The sequence below is a fragment of the Lepisma saccharinum genome, chromosome 4, assembly GCF_977018435.1.
Source record: "Lepisma saccharinum chromosome 4, izLepSacc3.1, whole genome shotgun sequence".
In the NCBI taxonomy this organism is placed as follows: domain Eukaryota; kingdom Metazoa; phylum Arthropoda; class Insecta; order Zygentoma; family Lepismatidae; genus Lepisma; species Lepisma saccharinum.
Genome location: NC_139232.1, coordinates 2,807,151 through 2,834,515, shown reverse-complemented (window position 1 = coordinate 2,834,515; position 27,365 = coordinate 2,807,151). Strand labels below are relative to the sequence as shown.

Below are 27,365 nucleotides of genomic sequence, written 5' to 3'. Positions count from 1 at the left end.
TTACGAGAAAACTAGATGATTAGTGATAAACACAACACTGTCATACAATTTTGCAAATTATGCTCACAGATTAACATTAACACCAGGGTCCTTGTTTTTTTATCCCAGCCTGGGAGTGTCCCTTCATCAACTTCATCATGTCATAACTTACGTTATTCTCATCGTCGTTATTAGCCAAAAGTGGCAGAAAAGTGACACCAAATAACAAAAATCAAATCAATTATTATCCTATTAACAATGGCATGAAACTATTTAGGAATAACGATCTCATTCCAAAGCAGGTTTTCAAAATTAATCTATCTTTCACATTTAGTGTAGCGTATGTTTAAACAAAGGTTTACAACCAATCAGGTGACACACAGCCACAAAATAAAAATTGGATGTTCTGTCAAACTTGCACTCCTATACGAAAATAATTTTTAATCTAAGCATATCCTTAAATAAAATTTGCCCCAACCTTTCTACACTCGGTGTCACTCCTCCATGGTTATTATTTTGCAGAGAGAATCTTAACCATGGAGAATTTGTTGTAACTAAAGTTCTCAATTTAGGAATATAACATATGCATGTGCTTTACCGCAAACTTTTATTTGGAAAATTGCATCCACACCCACATCATCATTGATTCATAATCCATGAATAGCGGCACCATATTCAACAGCACAACATGCCCTGCCATTTTCGCTGCAGATGCCACAGGGCAAACGCAATGTGATTTTCAATTGTTAGGAGCTGGAACGTCGCTACCTCTCAACTCTGCATCCAGGATAAGGCCATACAACCGTGTGACGTACTAGGTCAACATTTGCTACTATGTTGAGCGTTCCTGGAGGCACCCAATCATGCATGCATATGTGTTTCTGTACAGGTGTACGAATTGTGTGAAGAAAATTAAAAGGTACTAAGTTGAAATTTGAAAAGAATTTTAGTCACCCAAAGTATACAGCTAAAGTTTTACTAGGTTACTTAATAATACTTTTCTATCTATAAAATTGTAATGTAATGTAATTTTATATGCAAATTTGTGTATGTTGCCAATTAGTAAATTATATTATTGCCTTCCAGTTCTAAGTACCTAGGACATCAAGTCTTATAACATTTAGACGTAATTTAGAAAGAGTATATAGAAAACCCAAACCCATACACAAAAAGAGCTATTGAACTAGTAACACGGAGAAAACTTGACCAAATATCTATTGCATATTCAACTCAATGACGGCGTGTGGCGAGAAGTGTGATCTATGTAACTCCAACAAATATTGCTCACAAAATCAGCTCTTCTTGTCATGGCAGTAAGTTCACATAGATTTTATTGGACAATGGACAGAGCAACTCTGGGAACTTCTTGTAAACCTCTGCGCCCGACGACAATAACCAATGAACTATTTAATAATAGAACTTCAGATGCCAAGTAGGGTGAAATTGTTTTAAAGGTTAATTAACTGTTTTCCCAAATGATTTTCAGTGGTGTTTGTTCCACAGTTACTACATGCTATCAATTCCATTTTCTTTGGTGAGGATAAAACCATCCCTCGTAGGCATTAAAAAATTTATCTTCTGCATGTTAATTTGCACACTATAATAATTAGATGTAAAACATTATTCTTTTAAAGTGATGATTCCTAGAGCATTCAGGTATTTGCACATGCAGATACAGGTAAATAAAATTCAGGTTTTGTGCCAAATGTAATTGGGTGGGTGGCCAGGTGGGGATGGGGATTTCAGTTGCTACCACATGCACTTAGGTCACTGCAAAAATATGTCGGGTGGCAGGTGGTCATTACACCTAATCCCATGGTTGCTGGCACTGGAGTCACTTGGAAAATGTATACACACAAAGTGTGGAAATACTAAGTAAATCAAACCTAACCTATATAAAACATGAAAATAGTAACAGTGTAATCATGTAGAAGCACAAAACTTACTTACATAAACATATATAAGAGAAATGAAAACAACAAATCTGATGGGTCAGTACCCAAATTTTCCTATCCCCACTGATGATAAAACAAATATATTTTATCAAGTTACGAATGTCCCCAAGTGGGTACTGTATACGTACCAGTAAACCATTCACTTAGAATAAAGGAGTGTAAAGCAGTACGTGTGGAAGTTGCACTGTATGCTGTTAAGTTACTATTATTTTGCAAGCTTCCCATTGGACACACTGGTATGATTTGTGCCTAGAGCTGATTAAGGTAGTATATATGGGTTGCACAGCACAGAGCGCTGTGTGAATGTAATTGTAAGTTTGCATCAGAAATCTAAATGTGTTGCTCACGCCAGATTAAAATCACATACATGCATGTAACAGTCAGGAAGGTTGATGATCTATCCTTCATCCTTTCGGATGTGGGAGAGCAACAGGGATAAAAAATTGTTTACTCTTAAAAAAAAAAAAGTTTGGTGATGATGACACATTTAACAGAAAAATGTGCATAGTTCATATGGAAGGTCAAAATTTACTATTCCACAAACACATGTAACTTCTTCGTTTCATCACTTTTAACATTCGTGAACATTGATGGATGAAAGCAATTTCAATTTTTCACATTACGAGTACTTCTTTATTTGAGTTGTTTCGTTTACGTAAGAAACAGTATGGCACGTACACCTTCGTAGATCATCGCGCGTCGTGCTTGTGTTTTGTCGATGCAGTGTTTCCAACCTTCGTAACCCAAAAGATACTCAAGTGGATTTTTTTAAGCTTCTTCACATTATTTTACAAACAAAATTTTAACTATGCTTGCCTAACCTAACCTTGCCTGAAATGGTTCGTGGGGCTACCTGTTTTTCAAGTACCCAATTACAAAATCCAGTGGATCTTCCAGATGTTAGACAATGCTACAGGAACTTATTACTGTAAGTAGTTTCTTGTGTAAAAATGAAGAAATCTGTTTGTGGAATAGCAAATTAGTACCATTTGGAAAATATATACAAAAAATATGACCATTTCCATCTTACTGCATCAAAACTACATCAATCAAAGGTCTACCAAAGTGACGGTGCAAGATGGGAGGTGAATAACTGGTCGAGTCTCTCCCCGTTAATAAGAACTAGATAAATAAATGCGCTATTAGCAGAAGTATGCATTCTTGATTGGTAGTTGGCAATATTCTCGTACCCCCTCTACTCTGACTTGCAACTTTTTTTTTTTTTGAACAGTTACTGGCCTACCAAGCAGGAAATTATCCAGAATTTCCCATTTGTGATAATAATAATAATAATAATTTTTATTGTAGAAACATGTGAGAACATCACATGTATTACAATCGTCAGAAATGTACATATAAAGTATCTATAGATCTTACAAAAAAAAAAAAACATCCAAAAAGCATTTTAGAAACGTAACACCACTTACATAAATTTAGTTGTTAACATTATTGTTTTACAATCATAACTATTTTACCTAATACAATTAATTTCAAAGAATTCTTCTACCCTATATATACAGTTATCGGTTAATATTTTTTGTACTTTTCTTTTGAATTCTAAAAAGGGCAGTTGCCTTAAAGACAGAGGGAGAGCATTGTGAAACTTAACTGACATGTAGTAGAAGGTTTTTAGTGTCTTCTTGTAATTACATCTAAACAATCCCTATTTCTGGTTTGATAGGCATGTGAACACCCTAACTCCTCATAAATGTGAATGTTCTCTTTTATATAGAGTAGGCATTGGAATACAAAGATAGCAGGAGCTGTCATAATACCTAGTCTAACAAAACTTAACTTACAGTGGCCACGGCTTGGAAGACCACACATTAATCTTACACATATTTTTTGCATTTTTAATAACCTTTTTATTGAAGGCTGATGACCCCAAAGTAAGGTACCATAGCTTAAGTGACTGTGTATCTGTGCATAATAAACAGTTTTTAGAACCTTCAAGCTTACACACAATCTTAACCTACGGATTAAATAAACCCCTTTGCTAACCCTGGATTCAACTCTACTGATATGATCCTCCCATTCCAAATGATGATCTATTAAGAATCCCAAAAATGTGACAGAATTCTTTTCATGCCCTGTATTATGATTATTACTATAATATGTAAGTTCCAAGTTTTGGATCTTATCAGTGTTTATACAAAGCAAGTTAGCAGTACACCAGTCCTGTACAATATCGGAAGTAGATTTTAATGAGGACCTTAAAAGATTATTAGAATCAGAGTTCAAACAGATATTGATATCATCAGCAAATAGGTAACTACTGACCAAGGGTGTTGAAATGTTATATGGCAAATCATTTTTGTAAATAATAAAAAGAATAGGACCCAGAATAGATCCTTGAGGTACTCCATGTTTAACAGGTAACAAGTTTGACTCCATTTCTTCAAAAACTACTCTCTGAGATCTCCCACTTAAATATGATTGCAAAAGTGACAGCGCTCCATCCTCAAAACCATAAAATCTTAACTTTTTTAGCAGAAGAGAGTGAGATACAGTATCGAATGCTTTGGACAAATCATATAGTTTCACATTAACAACTTTCTTACTGTCTAACCCTAATATACAATTTTTCAAGAATGAGACAGCAGCCTTAACAGTCCCTAGCCCAGTTCTATAGCCAAATTGAGAGTTACTAAATAACTTATTTTGTTCAAAATAATCAACAATCTGATTATTTAGGACAATCTCAAAAACTTTTGATATGACTGGAACCAACGAAATAGGTCTGTAACTATCAGGAAAAGACTTATTACCCTTTTTAAATATGGGTATCACTTTTACAAGCTTGAAATCTTCAGGGAAAACACACCCAATAATACATGAATTTATAACGTGAGTTAAAGGTTCCTTTATAAAATTTACTCCATATTTCAATATGATAGAGCTTAAGTTATAAATATCCTCACATCTACTACTACTCATTTTAATGATTGCTCTTTCAATGTCTTTTACTTCAACAAGATGAAAATTAAAAGTAGTTGTAGGTTTTAATAATCCATTTAAATAAAAACTTGAATCATTTTTACTTGGGCAAGATGAAACTTTGTTCAGAATTTCTTCAATTTTATTAATAAAAAAATTGTTGAGTTCAGACGCGCTAAGTTGGTTATTAAAATCTTTTCTGGTCACATGTATGGAATTACTCTCTTTTTTTACAATATCCCACATTGCTTTTGACTTATTACTAGAGTTATTTATAAAATTATCATTAACCTTAATCCTAGTTTCCCTAACTAATCTATATAATTTCTTCTTACTATTTATATACAGATTCTTCATGCCATTTGAACCAGTACTAATATAATAGTCATAAAAACGTTCACATTCTCCTTTGAGTTTGTCAATTTCTTTACTCCTAACCCTTGTAGGTTTGGGTTTAGTAAGTTTGCCTACAACATACTTTAGAGGAAATGCCCTTTCAGCTGAATTAGACATTTCAGACATTAAAAATTTTACTTTGCCATTTATATTATTTACAGAACGATACATAATTTTCCAGTTAACAAGTGATAGTTCATCGTGAAATTTTAAAATATTTTCCTCTTTCATTAGTCCCACCCTTAACTTGCAGTTTTTGGTATCAATTTTAGATGAGACTTTAGGAAAATTAACCTGAGACTTAAGCAAAACTGCCCAATGATCAGATACAACAGTTTTAACAATTGAGCTTTTAATTAACCCATCCATAACGGTAACTATGTTATCAAGGCAACTTCCACCTCCGAGTTTGGGCCTAGTAATCTCAGTTGTAGTTATAGCTAAGTTGAACGAGGAAAATAGATTATTTAACATAACACCTTCTAGATTTTTACTAACCGAAAGTCAATATTGAAATCTCCACATAAAATAATCTTAGCATTAAATGTACACACATGTTCTAAGAGGTTGTGCATTCTATCAATAAATAATTTAAAATCTTTACACTCAACATTCGGCCTATATACTGCAACTAAGATAGTGTTTATTTCTACAAGAAAAGATGCCATAACCTCAAATACCATTTCAATAGACATGCTGTTTACACTGTGTACAGGCCTGTGAGAAAAGGTTTTCTTGATGAAAATAGCACATCCTCCATGTTTTCTAGTGGGTCTACAATAACTACTACTCAAGTTGTAGCCCTTAAAACCGTAAAGATCAATTTCGCTGGGACGTAGCCAGTGCTCAATTATACATAAGAAATCGGCATTCAATGTAGAGACATAGTCTTCAACAATGGTATATTTATTTGAGAAGCCTTGGATATTCCAGAGAAGAGTTACAATTTCATTAGGCTTATATTGATTATTAAAGCTACTACTAACAACTTCCACAAGCTTGACTTTTGTATTTATTGGATGATCTTCAAGGATATTAGACATAGGCCTATTATTAAAACTACTAAGACTACTAATAACTTCTACCGACCTGACTTCTGAATTATTTTGATGAGCTTTCGGAGTATTAGGCATAGGCCTACCTAATGATCTAAAAAAGTATCACTATTGAAACTTAGAGGGATAGGCTCAGAAGGAGCACACTTATTTGCTAATTCCAATATCTTATCACTAACAAATTTTTTACCTAACCTATTAAGATGCAGACCATGTGCAGTATGAAACCTATTTCCTAGAGGGTATGATTTCGTATTTAAGGGAGTGTAAGAATACATTTAGTGCCCAAATAGCATAAATTTGGCCTTTGTGGAAAATTTTGGGGGTGTTAGTGTGTGTGGATAAATCACTGTTACCAAACAAACTCGTTTAAGAAAATTGAATAAAAAATATTTTTACTAAATTGTAAAGTGTATTAGCTGCATACAAGTAACATCAATTCCGATCACCTACAGCACCAAAACCACTTCTTACTGTGCGTTGATAAATTCTCTATAATTCTATGGTAATTGTTGATACTTTACTTTATAGGTAACGAACTGCTCGTGCCGGTTGGGTTTATCGTGATTATTTTCAACTCCATATTTGTGTTTCAATACGAACAATTGTTGACTACTTCATTTCTACTGTTTACTTTATCTGTCAAGTGGAAATTTCGGCAGAAGGAAATTTGAAAGAATGTTTTTATTAGACATTTGTGTTCATGCATTTGCATCGTAAATTGTAATTGCCTACCTCTCACAGGAAACGGTTTCGTCTGAACTGTATCGCTGGTGGGTGGAACACTTTTCCTCGTCTCTGGAGACATTGATTTTACAACTGCATAAGCTCTCACGACACAAAATTAACTCACATAGCTCGTATCACAACGATCACGCTGTTGTCTCATGTTCGGCACGATCTCACCACCCTAAATACACCAATCAAGTTATTCGTGGGATGTACCTAAAGGATCGTCTGCCAATGGATTGGCGCACTGAAAGATAGCGCGACAGCTCTTTCACTTGTTCGACGAAGATGGGAACATGGGAAAAGCAGACGGAATCTAAAAACAAACCAGCATCGGGTCTCCGGATTCTACGTCACATCCAGTCCGTTGCCTAGGTGACGAATTTCATACAAATGTACCAGCTGTTGGATACACACGACACGAGTGGTTGTGTTCAAGTGCTAGCGTACACAGTGGCGTATTTACGGATTGTCTGTTTTACATCCCCAATGTGCCTTTGTAGCACGATACAATGCACAGGTGGGAGAGCTCTCTATTTTTACACTCGAATATGAATCAGTTATTTTCAATTGTGGCGTACAATCATTTCATACTTTTTATAGCTCTGAATAGAATTCCATCTTACGGGGGGAAATGAAAGAAAGGTAGAAACCCAAGGATGTAACAATTCTCGTTTTGTTTGTTTGTTTTTTAAATAGAAAGTTAATGTTCTGAAGGTTGAAACGGTTCTAGCAATGGGGAGAGTTTTTTCCTCTCTTTTTTTTTTTTTGGCATGTTGAAAGTTTGTTTTTCCTTGACTACACAGCCTGGAACTCATTAATTAACAAACACTAATGAAACACGAATGACTTTCTCAAATACTGTTTCGAAACCGCTTTCTGAGGAAACTGAATAAGAGTTGTGATCATAGGCGCCGACTCCATGGGGCTTAGGGAGGCTCGAGCCATCCCAATGTTAATGATGTGGGGGCGGAGCCCCCCAAATAATTTTGCTTAAGAGGATCTAATTTATTATTTTGCTTCTCTTGTAAAGTTTACTCTGAATTGTGACACATGAACTTAACTTTAAATACACATTCAAAATGTTCTAGACCATCAACTTTGGGGGGGGGGGGGCTATGTACTTGATAATTTGGACCTGAGAGAGCTCGTTAATGAGTTCATAAAAAAATAACCCACTGCGTAGAGCAACTTTTGCTATATTTTTAAATCATGTTCATATTTTTTTGTTGTGTATGTCACTTTATATCTTAGTGTACATGCTATTTTTTTTATTATTGCAAAATTAAATTTAAAAAGTAAAATATTGGAGCAAGAACAAAAAAGTAAAACTATTTTCCTGCGATTTGTGTTAGCATTTATGTAAATAATTAAATAAAACTGTTAAATATTCGTTATTTTATGGGTTATTTGCAACTCATCACATGTACTGTATGTTGCAGACATTAAAACACACCCATGCCCTCGCTGGTAATCGAACCCGAGACCTCTGGATCAAAGAGAGTTGAGTCGACCACCCAACATGCTCGGCTACTGTGGCCGGCATAAAACTGTTAGGTTGGTCTCTTAATGTAAATACATAATTTTCAATAAAAATGTTAATTGTTATCTAAAAAACAAATGAGCAGACACAAAACACAGAGAGACTTGGAAACATTTTCTAAACGTTTTTCATGTTACATTTCATTTGCATGAGGAATATACTAGCTGCTTAAAAACTGCTATACGAAGACGTAATTTTTATTTTTAAAAAAGGGAGCGAGTGAGTCATTCATTCATTTACTTCAGTGATCAGAGCCCCCCAATAATTTTGACAAGTCGGCGTCCCTGGTTGTGATGAATTTCGAGAATTGGAACTTGGAAGCAGCATTTCCAATGAACTGGATACTTTCATGCACGGAGTCAATCTCTGACTACCTCCGTAAAAAAGAAGTGGTTACATTTGTCTATTGTAATGTCTACTGTTCTACTTTTGCTTAATCTCGACCATGATTAGTTGAAATTGCCTAACGCCAGGACTTGATCCTTTGGCGGCTGAACTGAAAAAGAAAACGCTGTTAAAAATATTTTGAAAAATGTACTGGCAAGTTTTCTTTTCCCCATAACTCCTTCTAAGGTAAATGTGAAATATGGTCTGTTTAATGTTGTTGCGCTCTATTCAGGGATTTATTCACATACCACCAACACCTTCCAATACCCCTAAATTTTCCTCCATGAATGAATATCTTACACTTCCCTACCCTACCCTCCCCATTTGAAATCTCCCGGTGGATGCATATAGTGGTTCGAATCCCACTTTAAACTGTAGGTCCAGTCCCGATTAGCCTTTCTGTGCATAAAGTGAACTTAAAACAACAAATCAATCAACCATGCGAAATCTCGGAATAGATTACAACCACTATCATTGTTCTCTTTGAATCGTTGCCAATGCATCCTGGGCACCAGTCTGATTGACATGGGTCTTTCTTAAGTCACCTGATGGCTAGAAGGTAGCATTACCAACACAAATCACAAATGGAAATGTCTCATGGACAGTGCTGGAGCTACAAATGTTGGGCCCCTGCAACTGCAAGATATTACCAAAGACAAACCACCACCCTTTATTTATCGACCCACAAATATGAGTATGTAGGTTGTAGGATCATAAAATACACATACTTGTGAAAGGAAATGTCAATGCTTTTGCTGCTATTCAATTTCTTCAGTATGTGTCAAATATATACATACACGAGTGTGGATCCCTATGCTCCACCCCTGACTCATTTCTACTTGAGCTAGGATCTTCAGTTTGTGCAGTATAAATGGCATTTATGTATGTAGTGTGCTTGTAAAATTATATGTCTGTACGTGTTTTGCGGTTCTTCATTGCAGCTGCTTGAATGATCATCACACTGCGGAAAACAGTGTGAATAATTCACCTACTATATTTTTTCCATTGGGTCTACCTGTTTGGCATAGTATCAGTAGTATTCTTGTCGTATAAACAACAGGTGGGGTACCAGTACCAGTAGCTTTCTAAAGAATTTCATATCATGGTACTTATTTCATGTTGAGGGGAATAAACAACATGGTTGATAATATAAGACGTAAACGAGTTACTAAAGATATATCCGCAAAACTTACTTGTAAATTAAAGTAAGTCTTGAACCTTTCCTGGCGACGAATGATAAAAAGGTTCTCTCGGGCTATCGACCAGGTGAGTTGCGGAAAAGATTCCAAGCTTTCGGGAGCTAACGTCACTCTCATCTTCTACTTTTCTGCAACTCACCTGGTCGATAGCCCAAGAGAATCTCTTTATTATTACTTGTAAATGTTCTATTAATCGGTGCCCTCTGACACCATCCATTTGGGAACTCGATGCTTAACTGTTTACTTTACAGTAGGGATGTACCGAAGCCGATTACCGATGTTCGAATATCGGTCGAAATTGACACATCGGCTTCGGCATCGGCATCGGCAAAAGTCCGATATTTAAACCGGTACCGATTATACTAGAGTTTTACCTTGAAATAAGTTTTATATTTTAATTTTGTAAGATTTATTGAAAATTAGGTTAAATTGAGTTAAATCCGAGACTGTGCTTATAATGTTCACATAAAAAACAGAAAACCAACTAAAGTACAGTACCGGTGATGAACGTATTCACAAACACATATCGACTTGCTTCCGGCAGCTTCTGTGTACAGTTCTTCTTTCCATTTTATTATGATTAATGTGTTTTAGGTTGGACAATCAGCAAATGCTAAGCCAAATTATATTTGCACCAACAACTAAAATATATTTATCATTATTTGAATGATATAATCTAATTTTAACATACATTGCAACAGCACGTACAGTGGGATCCATGAGTTTTACCGTGCAAATTGTCCATGACTATTTTCATTAATTTGTCTCTCACATCCTGTGTGTTTTTAAGCGATGAATTATTATGTATGCTGGTGCAGAAGTTGTCAACAGCTTGTTTTGAGTTTTGTTTTAATTCTTGAAGCTCTTATTGGGACAAATAAAGTGCACGAACATGGTGATGGACAATTTGCACGATAATACTCATGGATCCCACTGTACGCCGTAAGACGAAAAAGGTTAATACACAGGTTATAAAATGAAGTATGAACTTGTGTATGTAACCAGTGTTACTAACTCGAGTCAAGTTGTCATTCGTGCCAGATAAAATGTAATATCGGCCCTCTTCTTGGTGTGTGCGGGATCCCGAAAAGTTGGGATCGGAAAAAAAATTCCCTTCCGATCTCGACTTGGGGAAATGGCTTTCTGACTTTTCGGGATCCCGAGCAGTCGGAAAATACCGAAAGGTCGTTTTACAAATTCGTGAATTCTCGACATATTCGGCATTGAAAATGTCTGGAACTTATCGGAAGTTGTTTGTTTTTAATTATTCCAGATATGCAAAAATAATCACTTAAGGTGAAAATGACGTGTAGAATTCGAGATTTCACGAGGTTAACAAAGTTTCGTACATTTTCCCACTTAGTCAGGAAATTGCGAATTTTTCGTCCCGATCAAAACAAAAAAAAATTGTCCGGCACGCCCCTACTTCCCTACTATTCTCACACGCTTCATGTGATCCCTAATCAGCATTCAGTTGTGTGATTCCGAAAAATCTGTTCAGGGACTTCGGGAAATAATTTCCCAACATTTCGGGATCCCGAAGTGTCAGAAATTGTCCAATATACGAATTAAAAGGGGCTAATTCTCGATGCTTTCTTCACTTTGACTATCGGATGTGAGGGATAGAAATGTTTTGATCGGAATGGCACTAGGACTTTTTTTTTAATCCTGACGTTTGGGATGGGAAAAATTTACAAGTTCCTGGCCAAGTTAGGATATTTTCAGTACGAGAAATGTTCATTTTTTCCCAACACTAGAAGTGCTGCAAAAACTCATGTTTTTAAAGTTGAATCTTACAGAATTGAACTTCCATTACTAAGAACAGGAAGTCCTTTGACTAAAGCCCCTATCACACGGAACTGGATTTCTAGTTAGAATGCTCTAGTTGACGCTGGACTGGCTACCCATTTGCTAGTTTTCGCCTCACACGGTACTTGTTATACCGTACTTGTCGATAGTCTTTCGTTCCCATAATGGCGGCCGCGCGAGATGTAAACAACGTATCACTTCACACTTTTAAAATACGATAACTATCCAACCGAGAGGAATATCGCATCGCATTAAATAGTTTTAGGTAGAGAAGAACGGCGCTGATAAAATACATACTTTACAACGTTTACTATACACGTATGGAAGAATATTTTAACTTTTTCAATTGTAAACATGCCTTTCGTGTTGTATGCACTCGGAAGCCACAGACAAAAAAAGGCTACTTTACAAACTCACAGAATATCATCACATGGCCAAACTTTGCTCTGATTGGCTGTTCCACAGAATCTAGTCGAAGAAGTTAGTAGCAATTAGAACATGTCCTATTCCTCAAAACCAGTCAAGCAGTCAGCCAGGCGGCCATGATTACTAGCCAGAAAGTCAGTTCATTGCCAACTAGGGCATTCCAACTAGAAATCCAGTTCCGTGTGATAGGGGCTTTATAAGAACTGCTTTTGTACTAATGCTAAATCTCTGAAAATACATATGTATGTGTATAATGTGCAAATATAAGTGTTTAAAGGAAATGTATTTTTGTCATTCTCAAAATAACATTCCATTTTCGTTAAATAGTCTTATGTATCGGAATCGGTTAAATATCGGCATCGGTATCGGTTCCAAAAATAATCGGTGAGTACATCGGCATCGGCAAATTTTCAGCTTCGTCACATCCCTACTTTACAGTAAAGCATCGAGTTCCCAAATTAATAGAACATTTACAAGTAAGTTTCGCGGATATATCATTAGTAACTCACTTACATCTTATATACATAGGCAGAGTTCTGGAGGGGTCAGGGGGGGGGGCTGGCCCTCCCAACTTAAAGAAGACTAAAAAATAACACATGATTAAGTTCAGTTACTACATTTTTGTTATGAAGCCATACCACAAATCTTGACGTTTGGCATCATGGCATGTGCGGTAATTGCGTCGCAATAGCGGGTCTTAGATGATTTGATTGATGTGTACAGTTTGAAGAAAGAAACACATAAAATGACTTTGTGTTGAGTCAACAGTTACTGCTGAGGCATCAAAAGAACTTTTCAATTTAATTTTTCTAAAATTTCTGAAGCTTACTTTTGTACCGTAACTTTTTTAAGTAATACGAGTATTGTATCAATAAAAAAATAATGAAATGCAAAATGCAATAATGGTACTGTTTTGCTTCTTTTAAAACTGACAACCAATATACTAATTAATATTTGTTTATTTAAATGAGGAAATTTAACATTTTCAAATCTAAAAGACCTAAAACTCAGTGTTTTAAGTTGTTTTTTTAAAAAATTTCCGGGGGAAGGCCTACGGACCCCTTATAAACTAGGGGATATTTAATAACCCACAGGTACATCATATGCTTCTCCCAGAGTCTGTCCCCCCCCCCCCCAAAGCAAAAGCTCAAACTTAGCCCATGCTTATATATATGGTACTTATATTCTGTATTTTCACTGCTCACTCTAACAAAAACTTATACCCACTGTTTGGCACAATAGAAACAAAATTGATCATTGAATCATAAAACTGGCCAAGCATCATTTTGTAATCTATACGAAATTTTTACAAAATTTGTACAAAATGGTCTTACGTGAGTGAGTATAAAATTTTTGAAACTACATTTTGGGGTTCAACTGCCCCCTTCTTCGCAGGTGCCTTTTTCTTCTAAGCACCAATCATTATATGCCACGTCAAGTATATTAGAAGAATTAGGTTAAAAGGTTTGGTTAAAAACAGGTCAACACTCATTTGAAACCTCAGTTAAAATCCTGCTAAAAGGTGTTCCCCATTCTCCATAAAACCCCTTTCACGTAAGATCCCATTAAAATGACTAAACACTTCCGTTGCTCTGCATGCTCTAACTGTTCTCTGCATGCTCCAAGCATCATTTTGACTTAATGTCTTTATACTAATTTCCCTACTCTCATCTAAGGGGACAGATTGAAACTAAAATCTAATGAAAATTTGTTTTGAATTCTTCCAGTGGCTTGTAAGTGGAATTAATAATATCATAATTATAATAATAACCCATGGGGAAACAGCCCAGCCCAGGCCTACCTACCCACTGCCAGCCTCTCTCCCACATGACCCTACTCACTCACTTGTCCTAAGTGGAAGATCATCCAACCACTTATGGGACGATGTGTTGTCAGCACAACAAACCCCCAGTCGCTGTTATAGGTTTCCATGGCCTGGTTACGCTACTCATTTGTAACTTCCAATTTCCTCACAATGATGGGTGGCAACCAGCTCCATACATGGGTGAAATCTCAGGAGAAAACTTGTTACATTTCACCCCAGGAGACTCGAACCTGCACGCACCCTGTAGCTGGAGCCCAAAGCATGATGCCTTAGACTGCATGGCCACGGTGTGAGACTGAATTAATAGTATAACTAACTAACTAACTCTCTAGCCTTCTTAAATCTGAAGGTTCATGGCTGCAGCAACACAGGCCTTCCATCTGTCCCTATCCTGAGCAAGATCTATATACTCTTTTCCATCCCTACTGATTTCCTTTAGGTCCATCTCAAAGTTGTCCCTCCATCTTTGTCTTGGCCTTCCTACAGGTCTCTTACCATCAGGTTTCTCAACAAGAATCCTGTAAACTCCTCTTTCCTCTGCCATTCGTGCCACATGGCCTGCCCACCTGATTTAATTATTCTAATAATATCTGGACATGAATACAAATTATGTAGTTCTAAATTATGTAACCTTCTCCACTCACCTGTCTGCTCGACCCTTTTAGGTCCAAAAATTTTCCTAAGGATCCTATTTTCAAATACTCTCAATTTATGTTCTTCTTTCATTGTAAGAGACCAAGTTTCACACCTGTATAATACTACAGGCAAAATTACTGTTTTGTATATTTTAACTTTTAATTAAATTAAGTTAATAGTATAGTATTATTAATTGCGTAATAATAGAGAGCATTAAAGAGTAATGACGACAGACAGTGAACGGGAGGCACTTACGTTCAGTCAATTCATTCCACCCATTTTAGTACAGTAAAATGATAAATATCAAACAGTATGAACATCTAGCATGAATCATATGGGTAGAATGCACACTCTCTATGTTTTGCTGTAAGCTAGATCTTGCTGTAGTCAAGATGAGACTGAAGTAATGTTGTGTCCATGCATTAAACTATAGCTTACAAGAAGTGAACACTATTGTGAGTTTTCAGTGGTGAACTTTAAATTATATTATTCAATTTTGCCTGTAATCCATTTTTTTTCTTATGCGCCAAACCTTGGTATTTTGAAATATTTCCAGCTTCTTTGCCAAGGTGGAAAACATACATGCACTCAATTATCCACTAATGCCATTTGAATATTTCTGTAACAAGGAATAGAAATGACATGTTCAAAAAAAAAAAGGGTAGAATAGGTACTAAAAGGCCAAAATATACATTAAAAACAGGCAAAATATTCTCCCTCCCTCAGAGTATGCCACTGCCAACATAATCCCAAGAATTGAAGGAATTCCAGTATATAGTAGAAATGTGATGAGTGAACTAGCACCTCCCTGTGACAGAAGAAGACCCAGAGCTTTGAAACTGCTGCGCTTAGTAGTTACAACAAAGGAAGGAGCCATTCTCTTCACAGTGACCATGTAGGCTGTGGAACCTTGGCTAGGGTTACCAGACATCTGGTTTTTCTCGGATATGTCTTACATTTTAGCCTTATGTCCAGCGTCTGGGAGGAATTTGAAAAATATCATAAATGTCCCATATTGTGAGTATCACATAATATTAATTAGGAAAATACGTAATAAAAAAATCGTGCAAGTTACAAATCTATGGACTGCGCTCCCAAACCCAATACTGATTTTTTTTTTTGATTCAGTCATTGCCCAAAAAGAAAAGAAAAGTTTGTCCTGCTAGAAAACAAATAGAAAAACGGAACCAATTAATGAACAATTCAAATGAAGTGAATCCTTTGAAGATGAGAGTGACGTTAGCTCTCAAAAGTTCGGAAGCCTATCCGGAAATCACCTTGCTGATACCCCAAGAAAACTTCTTCACCATTGCCACGATAAAAACTTCTATAATTACTTCACACACACCTCTGGAGGAAATGTTACAACAGGTCCTCAGATTTGAAGATGTACGCACCAAGAAAGTCAAGCTGTTTTGAACTCTGGTTTTCTTAGAGATGCAGGGACAAGAATATTTATTTATTTATTGAGAAAATTCCAGATACAGCACAGGTGGCCATTTTACACTGAAATTGTCAACAATGAAAAAGCAATAATAATAATATGCAAAAAAATAATTAAGAGTAACAAAGGAACATAAAGTGAATAGCAAATGAACAAAAAAATAAGTAAAAGATGGCACTATGTGATATTAATTACAAGCATTTCCTCTGATAGAAGACCAAAAGGCAAACTCTGAGGAAAATATATCAACACTTGAGGAGAGATCATTGTATTGTGTTGCAAGTCTGTAAAAGAGAGATCTTTTTTGAATTTCTAGTCTAGGTCTTCTGTATAAAATAATCTTGTGTTGCATGTTGTGCACATAGGTACTCGAAAGTGGAATTCCTCAAGAAGTGTGTTGCAGCGGATTTTGCCGTTGACAATTTTGTATAAATAACTGAAATCATTCTGCAAACGTCGCTGATAAGCAGTTTGTAAGTTTAGAAAAGACAAGAGATGAAATAATGCGTAATGAGTGAACCCTGTAATGAACTATAGCTAGGAAGAAGTGAAAGACTGAATCAATTCTAGAGAGCTGAGTGGAACATGCCATGGACCAGACAGGAGAGCAGTATTTTATTATTGGGGAAATGAATGATTTGAAGTATAAGGTAAGGGCTGAGATGTCAGTAATTTCAGTGAAACGATACAGTAAACCTAAGAGACGCATGGCCTTTTTTGTTGTGCCTGTTATATGTTCTTCAAATGTGAGTTTTTGGTCAAAAACAATGCCTAGGTCTTTGTGAGAGCATACTGCTTGTATGTTATTGCCAGACACGGAATAATTTGACTTTAACAGGTTCTTCTTGATAGAGATGGTGAGAGTAGTACACTTTTCAGGATGTAATGTAAGCTCCCATGTTGGACACCAGGAAGTAAATGTTGTTATGTCATTCTGAAGAAGATGAGTATTTTCGGAAGTGGAGATTTCTCTGAAAATTTTACAGTCATCTGGGAAAAGAAGGCAATTGTTAGAGGGAGCTGTGAGATGGTCGGCAAGGTCGTCGACAAATAATATTAACAAGAATTTAGAAACAGTTTCTGGAAGAATGACACGTTGTTGGCGATCACTAAGGTAATCTGCGAAAAGGGTTAGAAATTTGCCATGAATGTTGAATCTATTGCATAATTTGTGAATCAGAAGACGATGACTAACAGTATCAAAGGCTTTGGCCAGATCAAAGTATATTACTTCTAATTGTGAATTATTTGAAATGCATTTCATAGCATGTGAGAGAAAAGCAGACAGGTTTGTAAGACAGGAGCTACCAGAAAGAAAACTATGTTGGTTTGAGCTTAAGTAAGGAGAAACAAATTTGTACAGTCTGTCTTTGATTACTTTTTCACGGATGATGGACAGAGGAGAGAGTAAGGACATTGGTCTGTAAGAAGAAACAAGATTTTTGTTACCACTTTTGCGAATCGGTGTGATATTATTAGCTTGTTTCCAAGCGTAAGGAAAGACGCCTTCCAAGAAACATCTGTTCAAGAGAATGGAGAGGAGATAGCACAGGGATTGTACAGTTTTCCTGAGGAACATGTTGTTGATATCATCCGGTCCTAGGGCACGGTGAGCTGAAAGAGACGACAATAGATTCTTCACCTCATAGGGTGTAGTGGCAACCATTGTTAAAGAGGAGGAACAGACTGGGCAATGCTGCAAGGGAAGACGGCGAGCAGAAGTTACCGTAAAAATAAGTGTTGAAGAGTTCTGCCCTTCAGTCGCCTATCGTGTGTAATTTCAGCTGGAATCCTACTGTTACTTTTTCTTGAGTACCGGTATATTAGATTAAAAAAGTTTTTAGGGATTTCCAGAATTGTTGCAGTGATACTGTCTATATATTCCTTGTATCGTGCCATTGCAGAGCAGCAAAGGTGTTTTGCGTATGTTCCTTGCGGGAAGTCCTTCCAAAGTTGCCATGCTCGTGTCTTGTTGGCCAGTTGGCCAGTCCCACACTTCGGAGTCGAACCAACACGGAAATCTTTGAGAAGATACTTTTCCTGTAGGCACGTGGTGCATCACTGCTGCTTGAATGACACCTGTAAATAGGTCAGCTGCCTCGTCAACAGTTCCATCATCAAGAAGGCCCCAGGGGAAGGAGTCGAGGGAAAGTCTTATCTCCTCCCATGGCGCTCGGTTCCACAGGTAGCGTTTCTTCTGGATGGAGGGGCAATGACCTCTTCTAGGGGGTGGCAGGATGAGAATAGAAACATCCAAACTGTCGTGGTCGGGGGTCAGGAGGTTTTTATGTGGCATGATACTAATTTCGTTTAGGGTGGACAGAACATAGTCCAGGTTGCTGTCCTTCCTGGTGTTGAACAAATTATGTTGTTTCAGGTTTAAACCACAGATGAAAGTTTCAATAAACCATGTGTCAATACCCATCTTCGCCAAACTGAAATATCCGATCAAAATACAACAGCGGACAGGATACTAAGATGCACCAGCATCACATTGGGAAGAGAAAGAATTCACTTCACAAGATGCAAACTTGCTACAAAGGCACATCGTTTCACCGAAACAGCAATATCTTCATCATTTATATGACTACAACAAATTTTCAAAGCTTTAAATACTTCTTGATGCAGTTTATACAATTATGATTATTAGGAATAATGTGAATTCTGTAAAAACTAGCGGTAACGCTACATATTTATTTAAAAAAAAAAGCTTTAACAAGCTCATGTTATGCATAATTAAATACAAAAAAACTTTCTTTTTCAGATGGATCTCAGTGAACCAGAAACGAGGCTAAACATGGAAATCAACTATGCATTGTGTATAATATGTGAACAGAAATTAACCGAAGGACTAATCACAAACCCCACCACACATGAAAAGGTTTTACAAAGTGTACAAGAGAATGCTGAATACAAAAACGTGAAGTATGTATCATCTAATATTCATCTACGTGGAATGACTGCCGCCATGCTGGCAGACAACAGCGCATCATGGTACCGAAGTTGTTATCAAGATGTCACTCACAAGGGAAAATTGGATCGTATGAAAAAGCGCTATGAAAGCCAAAATCAGCAAACACCAACTGTGACAGAAAGCAGCACACCAAGACTAACACGTTCGTATTGCACAAAGATGAATGCTTCTTCTGTAATGGTGGTCAGCCACGTGCAAATTCCCTCAGGAAGCTGTCGGTTGATCATGCTCAAAAAAGCCTGAGTGATGCTATTGCTAAAAGTGAAAATGAAGCCCTCCAGATAAAGCTCAATACAGCAATCAACCCTGAAGATGGTCACGCTATCAACATTAGATACCATTTGCCATGCTGGGCAAATAATGTGACATGGACTACGATGTCCTGATACCAGTGCACCCAATATCTCTACAGCCCCTGAAGCTGCATGATTCAAGAGTGTTTAAAGACTGGTTCCTTGAGTATGGCTGATGTGCAAACCACTTATGAAAACATTCGTGTTATGAATAATGTCCATCTATAGATTAAGAAATTGCTGCAGAAAAATGTTACAGATATTGAATTTCAAGGTCCATAACAAAGAAATCAACCTGAAATTGTTAGTATGAAGTATGTACGAGATATTGCTATGACATCACAGAATGATGAAGATTTGGGCTTGACTATGAGGAGTTTGTATGATGCTGCTAGTTATCTTCATAAGTCTATAATGAACACTAAGAAGTGGGAATTCACAGGATCATTAGAAGAAACAGAAGAACATGTGCCACGAGAAGTGTATTCTTTTTTTCAGATGGCTTATTTGTGGTACTGTTGAACATATGTCTTCAGAACGCAAGCAATCAAGTGTTAACAAGGCTGTCATGAGCATATCACAAACTGCAATATCCATGACATATAATGAGAGACAAGTAAAATGAAGGTAACCTGCTTTTACCAAGTAGCAAGAGCGACCTTCTTGCCATTCTAGAATCTCAAATTGGTGACCAAGCACCTGAAGATCCAGAGCCGCCCAACCACATGTGTGTTGCAATTGTAGATGGTATGGAATTTTTGCAGAGCCTTGATAAGCCTCATTATATCTATACTTGTGAAGATTTGTCCAATCATTTCCTTAAAAGATTACAGACATAGTATAACTCCTATGACGAAGTGCAAGTTGTTTTTGATAGATATAATATTCCGGTTTCATTGAAGAATGCAACTCGCCAAAAACGTCTCGGAGGAAGTGCATCAATCGCATATCATATCGTTGACAATACAAGAATAAAAAAAAATACCATGAAAACATTGCTGTCTAGTGTGCAGACTAAAGAAGAGTTAACTGCCTACTTGGCAAATAAAATTATCAGTCGGTTTAAAGAACTGAAACTACATGTCATTGTGGCATGGCGATTAGAAGTTGCAGCTACTCACATCACAGTACAGCACCTACGAAGCTCACACGAGGAAGCTGACACAAAATTGATATTACACGCTGCTGATGCAACCTTATGAAGAGCCTCTACTATTGATATTCACTCACCAGATACAGATGTTGTTATATTGGCTCTTCGGCGATACCCCATGCTATGTTCTAGAACATCGTGTATTGTAGGGAATGGCAAGAAGAAAAGACAGATTGCTCTAAAACCAATCTACAATGCTTTAGGTGAAGAAAAAGTGAATGCATTGCCTGGGTTTCATGCCTTCACTGGAAGTGATACCACAGGAGCTTTCGCTGGTAAAGGTAAACTTTCATGTTGGAAAGCATTTCAGCAATGTGATCCAAATATTTTGCAAGCTTTTACAAACTTGGGATTGGATGCAACACCATCTAATGGTATTTTTGATGCGTAAGAACGGTTTGTTTGTAAACTTTACATGCCAAACTCTGCAAAATCGGATGTTGGAGCTGTCTGGTTTACCTTGTTTCAAAAGAAAATTGCCGAATCAGACAAAATGCCACCAACAGAGTCAGCTCTTCACTATGCTATATTGAGAGCACATTATCAAGCCATGGTATGGTGAAATGATGTTGTTGCGAATCCCAAGATTCCACAGCCAGATGCTGGTTATGGATGGGAAAGACAAAATGGTACATTTGTACCCCAGATGAACACGATGCAACCTGCCCCACAGGCCATTCTGGAACTAGTGAAATGTTCATGCAAAAAGAGTAGATGTTCAACACTTGTATGTAAATGCAGACATCAGGGCTTTCCATGCACTGACATGTGTAAATGTGTGGACCCCGGCGATGATGTAAATAACTGAATGGCTTATTGCAGAAAGGGACCTGAGTCACTTTTGCACAATTCTGAGAAAAACAAGAAAAATTGTATAATATTGATAGTGTAAGAAAGAAATGTGCCGTTGTTGGCTCAAATATTCAGCATAAAGAAAAGTTAATTTTGCAACCCTCAATGCGCCCCCCTGCAGTATGCTGCTAGAGACAGTGGAGATGAAAAAGTTGTGACTCCGGTACCTTTCTGCAATAAAAGTGGAAACTTTGAGAAATAAGACGAGAAATATCCTACAATCGCCTGTTTGTCGTTGCCACATAAGCTAGGTTAGGTTAGGTTACGTTATATATGCCACAGAAAATTATAGATTCATCAATGAATGACAGTGTACTGCACTTTCTCGACTTTATTGTTGCTGTTTGAAGTACAATAATGTACGAACTCGTACATGTATGTGTTACTCTACATCTGAGTCTGTTTCATTGGCGAGTGTAGCTGGCCACTGATGAATATCTTCATAAAATCCTTTGACGTCGTCTGGTACATACGACAAGGCAGTTCGTATGTCCTTCAATTTAGTAAGCTTGATCGGCATACTTGAAACTGGAAACGTACGTGGCATAGGAATTACAATTCTTGCACCTTTGGTCAGATAGAAGGTGTGAAACGTCAAACCTTTCATGACTTCGTAAACCTTGACAGTACCCTTATGTTGAACACAGTATTCAAAGTAATGATACTTGGAAATCTGAAAATAATGCCTATTCTTGTAGAAACACATGGTAGTTTTCACAGATGCCACATTTTTTTTGTAGACATGAGGCCACCACGTTGCGAAATCAATAATGTTACTGGTGTCAATAAGTTTGACATATTTTTACCGCCCGAGCTGTATCACAGATTAGCGTACACAGTTCGTACAACGTATAAATACGGCTTAGTTTATTGCAGAAAAGGACCCCGAGTCAGTGACTCAGGTACCTTTCTGCATTAAAGTACACTTTTCACTTTGCATTTTCTTGGCTATAGCCTCGTGTGACTGACGTCCTTTCTGCACTAAAAGATGTGTCTGTAACTAGGAAAATAAAAAATACCATAAACTCCGATACCTCAAAAATGTGACTCAGGTCCCTTTCTGCAATAAGCCATTCAACTGTTTTAACCGGAATGGGGATAATAGTTCAGATGAAGACAGTGAAACTGATTAATAAGTGTAATTATTATTTTACATTATTTTTATTTGGATGACCTCCTGTTTCCAAACACTTTGTAGTAATGATCTTCTGAAACAGATTATTATAATATTTAATTCATTTCATTGTGTTTTCGGTAACAAACAAATACATCAATATGATGCCATGGAGTTTTTCTGTTCTTGTATCTAAAATGTATGATGATGGCATAATTAAATAAAATAAATAATGAAAGCTACACAATGAATATTTTGTTTCATTCCAAAATATTTTTTATACTCTGTAACAGAAAGTAACCCTTCAACGAAAACCAGAAGAGCTATATTAAGCAATCCGTAAGAGGCTAACAGGTTCATTTATATTATGCAATATTTTAGTAATTGTATAAACTGCATCAAGAAGTATTTAAAGCTTTGAAAATTTATTGTAGTCGTATAAATGATGACGATATTGCAGTTTCGGTGAAAGGAGTTGTCGGCCATTTTGAATCCCCACCCTCCTGCACAATTTTTGGGACTGGCAACATCCATATTCATTTTCCTTGTGCCAATACCTTTCAGAAAAACTAACTCCCATTATTGTACCACAAAAATCCCACGGAAGGCAAATATATTACCATTTGCCCCCCCTCCCTCCCCCCACTATTTGGGTGTCTTGAGAAAGGATCACTCTTTATGCTCGACTATTTTTAGTGAACTGCTTGCTTAACATATGGTTGACAGTCCTCACTCATTCGTACTTACATTGCAAATTGTTGTTGCTGGATCACAAGTCGGCTTGCATTTTTTACAAATACCTATTTTACATGACCTGTTAGTCTTTATTAAAGTCTCCAATTGGTGCATGGTAATATTTTTATCTCTAATCAACCTGCAACTGCTGAAACCTGATATACTCATAAACACCATCTGTGCAATATTGTGTGTGTCCCATTGTATGTAATTGCTTTCTTCTGCCAGATGTTGAACTTTTCCAGAGCATTTGTTTGAAGGACACCCAGTAGAGCAAATAAAATTCAAAGGAATACAAGAAGCCAAAGTAGATATTAGAGTATTTTTCCATTCATATGAAGAGAAATGATCTGACATGACACAACATGATGCAACATACCACAATGAGTCTCAAAGCGACATGACATGATCAGTCATTGTTTGTTAGATAATCTCTCATTGCATATTTTGTCCATGTATGTAATAGGTCTAGGTCTGTCTTTTATAATTTGTGAAGTAGGTAATGCTGTGTAAGATTCAATGTGTATGTAGAATTAATATATCACTTTATGTTTTGAATTGAATCTATATAATACTGCTACTGCCCTTGCACTGCGGTAATGTTTATTGCGGTAGCAACAGGGGCTCTTGTTTTCCTTGCCCCTGTTTCTGGTATGTTATTAGAGGTCTATGGCTGAAGTGAATGAATTTGTGCATGAGGAGATTGTTTTCTCGCAAGCTGCTTCACGTGATACAAAATTCCATGGACCTTCCTTGTTTTATCGCAAGCTGTCGCAATGTGACTTGAGTGTCCGATGTGTGGCCACCCATAAGAGACTAATGTTAATCCTTCCCTACGATGGTCTGCAACAAAAATGACTCGTGTCGGATCCAGTGTGTGGCTGGCAATAGAATTTGAAATTTAATTCAATTGTATAATTGGCAAAAAATGACCCAGGAACAAGGGCATGAAATAAACAACATACCCTTCAACAATGTATTAATATTTGTATTAATATATTGAAAGGAAGTATTCACTAATCCGTGAAACATGTTTTGTTTTAAAATAAAGGTGTATATGATGCAGGTTTGATATTTGGTGATATATTTTTTTTAAAAAAAAATTGTCAACTTATATTAATTACATTACAGATAAGTAGATGGACATCAATCAAGAGGTCACGGGTTCAACACTCAGTGGAGGCACAAGTTGTTCGGATCCCACTTTAAACTGTAGGTTCAGTCCCGATTAACCTTACTGTTCAAAAAGTGGACTTAAAATACCAAATCTACGAACCAACTATACGAGTCGGAAAACAAAAGAATGGGATAAAAAATCAACAGGAACATGGTAACTGTTTGGAAATCGAAGATTAGTCTTTGGGTTTTTGCATTTTCCTTCTTGCCGTTATGTGAAACTACGGGACTAATTCTATGGGTGGGAATTGCACAAAGTTAATTTAGAATGTTCTTGTGCTTTGCCGGTTAATGTTCTGAAATGTTATGAGAATTGATATTAATTATCATATTTCCTGTCTTCAAGAGGTTAGCCTGAAGCAACGGATTATCTATCTGTAGGTGGTTTGTAAACTTATATGTAAAAATGAATATGCATGTGTAAACATAGAACAGTGTCTAATTTCAGATATTAGTGTTGTGTTACTTGTTACCCAGAAAACCCTGATGAGTTACAAAAGTCTCATGTTCCCGACAAAAGGAGTAGCAGACTAACTTTGTCACAACTGGTGTCCAACTGGAGGACGTTTGCAAATGTGAGTGTAAGACACACTACATTGGCAGATCCATTAACAAAAAATCTAGCAGCACCTAACAGATGAAAAAAATATCCCACCAGGGGATTTGCCTAACATGCATATCAATGCAGGCATGTAACTCACGCTCTGATAAGACAAAAAATCAAATGCATGCCATTATGCACTTCCCATGCAAATTAAACATAGACAATGGACACACACCACATGCGTGTACTCAGGAGAAGCAGACGACACAGGGGACGAGGAAGTGACAACAGCATACCAAGTGAAACAATGCACAACTGAAGCTTACCAAGCAACATTACAAAATGTTCCTGAGCAGATGGAGACAGTGGTTTTCGAAATTAATAGTATACAACAAAAGTTTCACAGATTAAGTGAGTACTTCTTTTCCTTAGAACTTCATAATTAACAAATCAAGCAGCCTAATATACCTAAGGAGCAGATTTGAAAATGTTATTTCCAACAAACCATACATGACAGAACATAATTTGCACATCATTGGAAAGATTAAGGTTCAAAGCATTGTTGTAGGACAATTAGTATCATTCGTGCAATAACAATGACATTTTGTGTGCCATAATATGCAAAGTGTGAATCCATTGTGCAAGTGCAATGCAATGCAAAATTCGAACCTTCTGTCAGGGTCGTCTGGGTGCAAGGCCTGCATTAACTGCAACTTGTACAGCTGTATATCCACAACACAGGCAAGTTTAGAACTGGAAGAGTAGTACTGTTTTTTTTTTAGGAATGCCCAGATTTTTGAACATTCTCGGATATGCTCGACACTTTCATCGGACATGGCCAACCAGTGCTTTTTCCTTTGCATATGCAACCATGAACCGCAGTAGCTCAGTCGTTAGGGCATCTGTCTACCATGCACGATGCCCAGGTTCGATCCCTGGTGGGGGAGAACTGGGATTTTTCTTCCCCCTGGTCAAGCCCCTTCGGAACCCACCCAGCGTCGTATAAAGTGGGTACCAGTAGGAAACTCTGGGGGGTAAAGGCAGCCAGGGGTGTTGTGATGATCACGTTACCCCCACCTTCGGCCGTGATCAAGATAGTGTGGGGTCCTAATTCCACACCCCCTATACGCCTTCATGGCATGGTGCAAAGCACAGCAGAACACTTACTTTTTTTTACTTACCATCAACGAAAATCTTATGCCACCCGTAGATTTGCTTATGACGATATGGCTGTTTGTTGAATCTATTGTGAAATTCATGTTGCATTTGCATAATGGATTTACACTACACACATTGCAGAAAACAAAACAACTTTTCCTGTGACGTCGTGATTTACTTACAATGGGGAAAAAAGTCATTGTTAGTGCACGAATGAAACCAATTGTCCTACAACAAAACTTTGAACCTTAATCCATCCAATGTTATGTGTATTTTCTTTCTGTCGTGTATTGTTTTTTGGAAATAACATTTTAAAATTTGCTCCTTCTTTTTAACTAACCCTGTATGTAAAGAGAGAAACTTCATTGTTGTTCTCTTCTACCCACCACCAACCAGCAATATCACCCCACCGATAAGTATCAAGAACATAGAATATGTACAAAGAAACTGATTATACTCTCAGAGAAACAAAGGAAAACTACGCAAAATTCACAACAGGAATTTTCGATAGCAACATGTTTTGGTATTATACAGCTATATTTTAATCATCAATGCAATCTGACATGACTGATACTTACTATATACTAAAATGTGACTATATTTTCCTAGCAGTTCTGTCATGTCATAGTTGTTATTGCTAACTTTGACTTCACTTGTTATCCTGTAGCTTGCTATTGTTATTCTAAGACCACGAAGAAAGATCAAAAACTTCTCCAATAACTTTTGACTTCATTAACAAGGCTCATTTATGTTTCTCACTTGCATCTTCTTCCTTGATTTTATAATAGCAGAGAATTATTTAAAAATTAAGTGATCGATATTTGTATTGTTATTTGACTGCTGTTAAAATTATCATGTTATATATACACAGTGTGTCTACAAAGTTTTAAGACTGGCAACATTGTAACAAGATAAATGCTGCAATGTGCCATTTGGTACATGTATTTCGTAGTGTCACATGCAGTGAGTGTGTAGTGAAATTGGTGTCTGATTCGGTGCAATATTGAGTGACTTACAGCTTTTATACCAGTGCAGTGTTTTGTACC

General features: G+C 36.9%; 1 protein-coding gene across 3 annotated transcripts in view; it reads right to left on the bottom strand.

Annotated features, from left to right (window-relative positions):
• Window positions 1-7,283, bottom strand: part of Pfrx (6-phosphofructo-2-kinase/fructose-2,6-biphosphatase) — a 151,170-nt gene extending 143,887 nt beyond the window's left edge. Inside the window, exon 1 of one of the 3 annotated variants that reach the window (XM_083120252.1) lies at window positions 7,058-7,283. In XM_083120252.1, the coding sequence (XP_082976378.1) occupies window positions 7,058-7,130 (73 nt within the window). In that variant the 5' untranslated portion in view covers window positions 7,131-7,283. The remainder of the gene's footprint in view (window positions 1-7,057) is intronic. The other 2 variants (XM_083120246.1, XM_083120253.1) reach the window with 2 other exon arrangements.
• Window positions 7,284-27,365: the final 20,082 nt, after the last annotated feature.